Source organism: Antennarius striatus, chromosome 3 (assembly GCF_040054535.1).
Source record: "Antennarius striatus isolate MH-2024 chromosome 3, ASM4005453v1, whole genome shotgun sequence".
Lineage (NCBI taxonomy): Eukaryota > Metazoa > Chordata > Actinopteri > Lophiiformes > Antennariidae > Antennarius > Antennarius striatus.
This window is the reverse complement of record NC_090778.1, coordinates 27,806,471-27,815,000: the sequence shown is the minus strand read 5'-3', so window position 1 is coordinate 27,815,000 and position 8,530 is coordinate 27,806,471. Positions and strand designations below refer to the sequence as shown.

At 51.5% G+C, this 8,530-nt stretch overlaps 2 protein-coding genes across 3 annotated transcripts in view; one reads left to right on the top strand and one right to left on the bottom strand.

The window, feature by feature from the left end:
* Positions 1 to 446, bottom strand: part of neflb (neurofilament light chain b) — a 2,256-nt gene extending 1,810 nt beyond the window's left edge. The window contains exon 1 of the mRNA XM_068311225.1: positions 1 to 446. This exon is cut by the window's left edge and continues 646 nt beyond it. Within this exon, the coding sequence (XP_068167326.1) occupies positions 1 to 428 (428 nt within the window). The 5' untranslated portion in view covers positions 429 to 446.
* A 1,598-nt stretch (positions 447 to 2,044) lies between these two features.
* The window catches only part of cabin1 (calcineurin binding protein 1), a 28,160-nt gene continuing 21,674 nt past the window's right edge, over positions 2,045 to 8,530 (top strand). For both annotated transcript variants that reach the window (XM_068309988.1, XM_068309987.1), the window contains exons 1-19: positions 2,045 to 2,204; positions 2,593 to 2,631; positions 2,788 to 2,880; positions 2,961 to 3,074; positions 3,220 to 3,354; positions 3,433 to 3,613; positions 3,688 to 3,817; positions 4,296 to 4,445; positions 4,530 to 4,828; positions 4,912 to 5,089; positions 5,165 to 5,298; positions 5,384 to 5,601; positions 5,981 to 6,053; positions 6,172 to 6,359; positions 6,565 to 6,702; positions 7,084 to 7,272; positions 7,358 to 7,600; positions 7,685 to 7,838; positions 7,916 to 8,031. In XM_068309988.1, coding sequence (XP_068166089.1) covers positions 2,629 to 2,631; positions 2,788 to 2,880; positions 2,961 to 3,074; positions 3,220 to 3,354; positions 3,433 to 3,613; positions 3,688 to 3,817; positions 4,296 to 4,445; positions 4,530 to 4,828; positions 4,912 to 5,089; positions 5,165 to 5,298; positions 5,384 to 5,601; positions 5,981 to 6,053; positions 6,172 to 6,359; positions 6,565 to 6,702; positions 7,084 to 7,272; positions 7,358 to 7,600; positions 7,685 to 7,838; positions 7,916 to 8,031 — 2,736 coding nt within the window. In that variant the 5' untranslated portion in view covers positions 2,045 to 2,204; positions 2,593 to 2,628. The remainder of the gene's footprint in view (positions 2,205 to 2,592; positions 2,632 to 2,787; positions 2,881 to 2,960; positions 3,075 to 3,219; positions 3,355 to 3,432; positions 3,614 to 3,687; positions 3,818 to 4,295; positions 4,446 to 4,529; positions 4,829 to 4,911; positions 5,090 to 5,164; positions 5,299 to 5,383; positions 5,602 to 5,980; positions 6,054 to 6,171; positions 6,360 to 6,564; positions 6,703 to 7,083; positions 7,273 to 7,357; positions 7,601 to 7,684; positions 7,839 to 7,915; positions 8,032 to 8,530) is intronic.

Genomic DNA, 8,530 nt, shown 5'->3' with positions numbered 1-8,530 from the left:
CTGGACGGCCCCGCCTGCCGCTGGCGCAGCAGCAGGAGCTCCGTCTCCAGCAGCTTGTTCTGCTGCTCCAGCTCATGGACCTTCTCGATGAAGCTGGCGAAGCGGTCGTTCAGGTCCTGCAGCTCGGCCTTCTCCTGGGTCCTGATGACCTTGAACTCCGAGCTGACCTGTGCCGCCTGCTCCAGCCGGAGCTCGGACGCCGCCGCCGCCGCCGCCGCCGCCGCAGGGGCAGAATGCACGGAGGAGTAGCTGGAGATCGCTCGGACGTGCGTCGGGTAACTTCTCCGTGAAGATGCATAGGAAGCCACCGGGGCGGAATGGGTGGAGTAGGCGGTCCTGGAGACCATCCCTCCGTATCCAGGGTTACGCACGACAACCCTCCTCTTGTAAGGAGAGGGGAAGTACGGGTCGTAGCCGATGGAAGACATGACGAGAGGTGGGATGCTGCGCGTCTGGGTTGACTGCACCGTGAATCTGCATCATCCCAGCTTTTATACATCCAGTAACGACCATGACGTAAGCGCTCGCTTTTTTTTTTTTTTTGTGCAGGCATGCTGACTGAAGGAAACGGTAACGGTGCCAGCCGGCCGGCCCCAGCCAAGTGAGACGGGTGGGGCGAGGATGGGTGCAGTGGGCGGAGGACGGACTGCAACAGACAGGGTCACTGAGGACAGCAGGAATCCTGGGACGCCCACTGACTGCAGGATTACCCGCCGTAAATTCTGACAAAGATTAAATACGTCTGATGGAGGAACAAAAAGCATCGTCTCCGGCTGTTTGGATTGTGTCTACTGTTACAAATAAGATTATTGATAAAATCATTAGGATTGAAGTATTTCTGTTGAGTGTTGCTGTAACAAGTGAAAAAAAAGCCCCATTAAATTTCATGATGTGATAAAGTTTTGCCCTCTAGTGGTTGTCTGCTTACTATGCAGGGTAAATGAAGATGTGAGTTTTTTTCTTTAAATGTCACATTTCTTCAGAAGTAAACACACACACACACACACACACACACTCACACACACACACACACACCCTCCTCTCTCTCAAATTATGATCAATATCTGGATTCAATTCCCATCATGAGTCGTCCGTGTCTGGGTAATTTTATATTATTTATATATCGGCCCGTTGTTGTTCTTTTTCTTGATGATTCACCTCCATGATGGTATCATAAATAATGAGAATAAATAGTTATGATGGATCTCTGATCGGTTTGGCCTAGAGAACAAGACCGCGGTACCAAACTGCATCTTCACCAGCCTCAGATCAAATTCCAGCTGGAAGACTGATGACCACAGGGGCCTGAGGGGGGATGGAATGAGACAGTCAGAGCTGACGGAGGGGATTCTGTACAGGAATCAACTTTAATAATTTAAATGAAACCTTAATCCTGAACAAAATGATTCATCAAATCTAGAAAAGTCATCTTACATTTTAAATGATTTAATAGATATTTCAAAAACAAGACAGATAACAAAAATATGGGCAGGGCATTGGCCCTGAGAGCTTGGTTTTGTAGCTTACTATTTAGTGTGTTTTTGAATTTGTGCACTCCAAATTATAATTCAATGCATATGAAAAGCAACATAATGTTTAGAATAAGGAATAATTGCAAAAGTGAAAACTCGTTTTCACTTAAAAAAAACCCCAACTTCCTGATAAATTACTGTGTAAATATTTATATATGTAAATATTTAACGTTACCGCTTTTAATTCCTAACTAATTTAAACACGTTTACGTTCCAGGTAAATCCATTCAGGTTTAAAGTTTAAATTTTGCTCCAGTGAAGGCATCGCCCACCCCCCTCCTCCCTCTGATTGGTCAGATTTCCATGTAAGGAACGATGATTGGTTAAGGTGGGCAACCCCATCTCAGGCATAGTACGTCAGTGCGTCGCCATAGTAGGATCGATAAAATCTCTCTCATCACTTCCTAATGACGTTATTTATATAACACTACATGATTGGCTCAACGATTACGCCGCCAGCGAATCCACCAATGAGTGACGACTTTACTACTTGGCGGGTAGCAAATGTCACTTCATGACGCGAGCGTTCCCATCCGAAACAGCAACAAAGGATGATGAATAAATGAAGTTTGAAACTTGCTCCGTGCTTCTCGTCCGGCCACGAACACCATGTTTCTTTAGACTTAACGACCAACATGTAGGAAGACACAGGTGACCGGGCGGAAATGAACGGTAGGACTCGCGGGTTCGCTAATGATGTTGACCCGACGGAACCATTAGCCGACATCATGTGTTTGCTAACTTTAGTTAGCCGAGACTCCGTTAGCTAGCTAGTCGGGATGGGTTTTTTTTCAGCTGCTTTTTGGCTTTTAAGCCGCACATAGCGGCAGCAGAGCGAAGCTAACCGGGTTAGCTCATAGCTACCCGGGCTAGGTGAGGGAAAAGGTTAGCCTGAGTTAGCCGGCGGTCCGAGTTCAGGAAGACTAGTCAGTCTGGTTGACGTAAAGACACACCGTGACGTCACAGCGTATGCTTTTTATCTAACCTGACATTTGCATAAGAATCTAAATATGATTTCATTTCTTGTCTCTTTGGTTTTTTTTTGCTTATTTTTATGCAGATCCAGTCAAAACCTGCAGACCGCCGTCAAGTTAAAATGGTGAGGCTTTCAAACGTTGACATCTCCTGTCTTCGTGGTAAAACAGATTTTGCAGTGCAGAACTGACTCCAGCTCAACTTGATCTTCCCTGACAGCAGTGATTGTTAATTGATCTGAATTGATTTAATCTTAATGAACTGGTTTCCCACTTGTCAGATTCGCATTGCAGCTCTGAATGCTGCCTCGTCGGTTGCGGATGAATCTCAGGACCCTTTACGGAGCAGCAAGAGTCGCACAAAAGAGGCTCAGGTAGGGATGAATCAGCTGAAGTCGTCCTGCCCACCGATGCAGACGTTTCTGATCTGAACACCTTTTCCTTCTGTCCACAGGAAGCCGAGGCGTTTGCCTTATATCACAAAGCTTTAGATCTGCAGAAGCATGACAAGTTTGAGGAGTCTGCAAAGGCTTATCATGAGCTTCTCAAAACTCCGCTGCTCAAAGAGGTGAACATGCCCGCTATAAACTCTTTATTAAATATAATCTAGATCTGAGACAAAGTTAACACCCTCACATCGTGATTCAGTGTTGCGATTAAATCAATAACTTAAATTCTGACCACAAACCGGACATGAACCCCTCGTGTTTCAGGCGGTGGCCTCTGACGATCAGAGGGTGGGTCTCAAGCATCCCGGACTGATGCTGAAATATTCCACTTTTAAAAACTTGGCCACGATGTCTGCGACGCAGGACGACCTGGAGACCGCCATGGAGTTTTATTTGGAGGTGAATAAAACAACAACAATGATTAACGTGTCTTTTTCAAAGCGTGCTGAGTGCCTCCGCTGCGTTTTCTCTCCTCAGGCTGTCATGTTGGATTCCACCGACGTCAACATGTGGTACAAAATCGGTCAGCTGGCCGTGAGACTCGTCCGGATTCCTCTGGCCCGGCACGCCTTTGAGGAAGGGCTGAACTGCAACCCGGACCACTGGCCCTGCCTGGACAACCTCATTACCATCCTGTACACACTCAGCGATTACAGCTGTACGTATTGAATGCCCCCCCCACTTTCTTTATTGATGTTTGAGCTCTAGTGAAATTGTGGTTTGTTCCTCCAGGGTGTTTGTCCTTCATCGCCAAAGCCCTGGAGAGGGACCACTGCTACACCAAAGGCCTGGTGCTGAAGGAGAAGATCTTTGCGGAGCAGCCGTGTCTGAAGCGGGACACCATGCAGATGTTCATGAAGTGGTGAGGCCACCCCCCTCCTTTAAACCAGCGGTCCCCAACCCCCGGGTCGTGGACCAGTACCGGTCTGTGAGTCAGTCGGTACCGGTCCATAAATGAGTGGATTCTCTCCTCCACGTCTGTCTATGAGTCACTCTTGACACTTGTGGAGATGCTTGCCTCGGTCACATGACCACCTTCTTAAAAGGGCACTAAACTGAAACTCCCGAGCTAGCAGAACAACAAGAAACAAACGTTGGTGTGACATTGTGAGGAAGCTGCTAATAAAGTTGATACAAACTGGATTCACCTTTATTATTATATTTAGAATAAAAGTTTTTTATGCTGGACAGATTTTATTTTGTCGTATTTATCCTCCACACCTTAAAGGCTGGTCTGACGTCAAACCGGGCCGTGGTGTTAAAACGGTTGACGACCGCCGATGTAGACGATCCGTTCTCCACGCTTCTCGTAATCGACGAACCTCTCTGCTCGTTTCCAGCGACATGTCGATTCACTACGTTGACGTGGAGACAGAAGAACGCGACGCCATTGTGGAGGAGGCTCTGGAGATGAGGAGGCGGAGACAGGCTCTCTCTCGCTGCGAACCAAAACCCGACCTGGTCCTGGTCCAACCAATACGCTGCCTCTCGTGAGTGATTCGCCTCCGATCCGGTTCAGGCCTCAGATTGACGCCTGTCTCCTGAGCCTCAACCCGCCGCCGTCTGTCTGTCAGGTGGAAACACGTGGGCGAAAGGCTTCTCGCCATGCACAGACATCAGACCACGTGTGACCCCCCCCGCCCCAGCCTGGGCCGCAGGATCGACTTGTCGGAATACAGAGACCCCAACTTCATCCAGAACCTCCCGCCGCCCAGCAGCCCCGTGGGACTGGGCCAGACCACGGTCCTGAGCAGCAGCCCCAGTTCCTCCCTGCCCCCGCTGGCCCTCCCCGAGCCAGCGGTCCCGCCCCCACCCGCCACGCAACCTCAGATCACCCCCACGGTGGAGGTCACCACCACCTCTCCCCCCGTCGGTGAGTCATTCACAGACTTTTCCGTCCCGTCTCCCCGATCCAATCTGCCTGAAACCTTCACTGATCGTTCTGTTTGGTCGCAGCGACGGCGATGGAGGTGTCGCTGACAGAGAAAGCCAAGAAGGCGGCGAAAAGGAAGCACGTGGCGGAGGACAGCGGCGAGACGGCGAAGCGACGCTCGGCACGCGTTCGGAACACAAAGTGCAAAAAAGAAGAGAAGATCGATTTTCAGGAGCTGCTTTATAAATACCTGCCATCCAGGTAGGTTCAGCCGCCGGCGCCGCCGCCCGGGAACGCCCCCGGCGTCAGGTGATTGAACGCTCGGCTTCGCTGCAGGTTGAAGAAATTTGACCCCGATAACGACGACGAGAGTCTGAGTAACCTGGAGGCTCCGTGTGAAGCCAAGGACGACACGCCAGCGCTCCACGGGAGCGGCTTGACATCCAACGCCGTGGAATACATGGAATCTGGTAGGTGTCCCTCCTCAGCTCACCGCCAGGGGGGGGTTGTCATTTTCATTGTGGTAACACGCTGTTCCCGCCCCTCCCCTCATAGAGCAACAGGACGTCCACAACTTCCTGCTCAGCAACATGACCAACGGCGGCATCCTGGAGCTGATGATGCGTTACCTGAAGGCGGTGGGGCAGAAGTTCCTGGAGGCGTGGCCTCGGGGGCTGGCCGCCGTGGTGCTGGAGGTCTACCAGACCTGGAGGAAGTACAGCTCTGGTCTGCCCAACCCTCTGTTTCAGGACGGCAACGTCCGACACGTCCGGGTGAGAGACCGGAAAGTGGTTTAGGTTCCGCAGCTCAAGTTAAAAACAAAATGTTTTAGATGTGTGAAACGTTCGTAGAGGGATGAATATAGAGCGATTGTCTCCTTGGTAACTGTAGATGAACGTTTGACGTCCTGAAAGACAAGCAGCAGCTTTTTGCTAGTGTTAGCCTCAATGCTCTGAAACCCTTTAGCGACGTGTTTTATCTGTTTTGAAACGTGTGTGAGAAACCAGTAGTACATGAATCACTGACGCTATGTACAATGCAGTGTTCAGTTGCCAAGGTAACAGACAGGTGATGCACTGTTTCAACATCCATTCCCGTGTGAACCGACCCGACCTCGATGCTAACGGCTCGTTGGTTGTGCTGCTCGTACAGGAGATGCTAATGATGAGTTTAGCCTGTATGGAGCTGCAGTTGGAACACTGGTCTCACAACAATGGGAAGAGCGGTAAGTCCCGCCCCTTCACCTGTGATTGGTTGATATATCACGATTCAGACAATTCTGCCTGTAGGGGGCGCTGTGGTCTCAGCCGTTGACGTGATCACCCTGGTGATGTTTTCTCTAGCTCCTCTCAGGAGAAGCGGCGGCGGTTCTGGCGACGAGGCGGCAGACTCGGACTTCCCTGGACAGAACTTCCAGGGTGACCTCCTGCTTCTGGCTTTAGGCTCCGCCCAGAAGGAGCTGTTTGAGGACGACTGGCTGGACGTCATGGTGCGCGTCCACTGGCTCAAGGCGCGCTTCCTGTCTCTGCAGGTACAGTCCGTGCGTTTGTTAGCTGCCTGAATCCCAGCTCAGCCGGACGCGTCACGCTAACCTACAATGACAATGGTACAATGACTCTGTCAGGAGGAGCGGGGGGGGAGGTGGCGAGGTCAGCACGCGGTTAAATGGATTTAATTTAATTTTATACTGTTTATTTTTATCTATCTATCTAACCTGTCTTGTTTTTGCCTGTCAGGGCGACATGGATGTGGCCCTGGAGAGTTACGACGTCTGCACCAGCCTGCTGCAGCGCAAAGCCAAGCTGCCTGAAGGGAAACTCTACACCATCAACCTGCCCAACCTGCGAGTGGATGCAGCGATCTCTGTGGAGGAGGTGGGTGGTGTCCTTCAGCAGGAAAGTAACGTTCTTTACTGTGAAGCGCCTCAAAAAATAGACAAACAGAATGATCCGAGACGCCAGACGCCCTGAGATCCCAGAACGATCACAAAGACGTTATTTACTGTAGCCTCTGAGCTAAAAGAGCTAGCAGGGGTTTGAACTTGACAAGCATGTGTGCGGGCAGCAGCAGCAGCTAGCGTTAGCATGTCTACAAGCTTCCGGCGCACTCAGAAACTTTGCAGAAACTTTCCATCAACTTCAGGCGTATGGAAATAATGAACGTTCAGTCTGGGGGTGGAACTCGTCTTTTTAACGAGTCCTCAGAGAGCTGTCTGCTCCGCTGCGGGTTTCATTTTCTGTCTTCTCTCCGGTCAGATCGACAAGCGGCTGAAGTCGCTGGAGCGCTGTCAGTCGCTGGAGGAGATCCAGCGTCTGTTCGAGGCGTCCGACTTTGAGTCAGTGGTGCGTCTGCTGCAGCCCACCCTCCACTACGGCGGCAGGAATAAACCTCTGGAGTTCGTGAGCTCTGCGCCGGAGCGGCCCGCACAGCTGCTGCTCCTGCAGGTCAGATCGGCTACAGCGCCCCCACCACCACCATTCCATCCATCCTGTGTGGGACGCCGTGACTAACGCCCCCCTTCTGCCCCAGAATGCGCTGCTGCAGCTGCAGGACCACCAGCAGTGTTTGGAGTGCAGCGACCTGGCGCTGAACGAAGCCCTGCAGCAGCTCAGCTCGGCCGCCGGCGGCTCCCCCCCCAGCAAGGAGGAGTGGGTGGGCACCATCCTCAAGCTGCTGGACGGCATCGAGGTCTGCTTTGCCAAAGACTCGGAGCTTCTCAGCAACGTCCCCCACTTCTCCAGCGTGGCCCGACTGGCCAACAACCTGATCCAGGTGCGAGTTGAACGCCGCCGATCCAAACGCGGTTGAAGCGGTTCGGTAACGACCCGCGCTGCTTCTCCTGGTTTCTGCTTCCAGCTGATCGACCTCAGCATGAGCGTCTCAGACGATCCCAAGGAGCCCTACTTCTTCTCGGTCCTGCCCTGGATCATCCTGTTCCGCATCATCAAACACGAGGAGGCGGCGTTCGACTGTATGCTCCGGCAGCACATGTCCGTGGGAGACGAGGAAGGTTCGTAGACTCGTCGCCGGATGTTGGTTGGTCCCATCTTTGTGGCGCCGACTGACGCTGTCCCGTCTCGCTTCCAGATGACTCTGACTCTCCCCTGCTGCCCTCCTCCCTGATGCTCCTGAACACGGCCCACGAGTACCTCGGACGCCGCACCCTGTGCTGTAACTCGGGCGGAGCGCTCCTCAAATTCTATGTGAGTGAATGAACAAAGTGATCGGCTCGTTTCTCCAGGTTCCACTGTGTCTGTCTCGTGTTTTTCTGGCTGTAGTCCCGACATATCGGGTGGATTTGGGTTGAGACCCACATGTCACAGCTCTCTGTGTCTTGTGTCTGGTCTCATCTGGACACAACAAGAGCTTCAAGAACAGAAGTGTCTTTTAGGGTTAAGCAAAGCATTGTGGGTAAAGCCTGCTAATAAGGCCTCAGACAGAATGTCTGAAATGGCAGCGTGGTCAGACATTCCGCATGAATATTTTAGAGCTCAGTAGCTTTAATCAGTTTGATGGAAACACATCGAGGCTCTAAGAAGGGGGCGCGCTTTTATTCTGAAAGGAAAATCAGTTGTTGACGTCCAGAGACCTGAGAAATGGAAAAATCCATATCTATTGATTACCACGTCTGAACGTTCCTGGCCGTTACCTCAGAAACCATCTGAGGTTTCTAAAGGCTTTGTGAGGCTCCGCCTCCTGCTC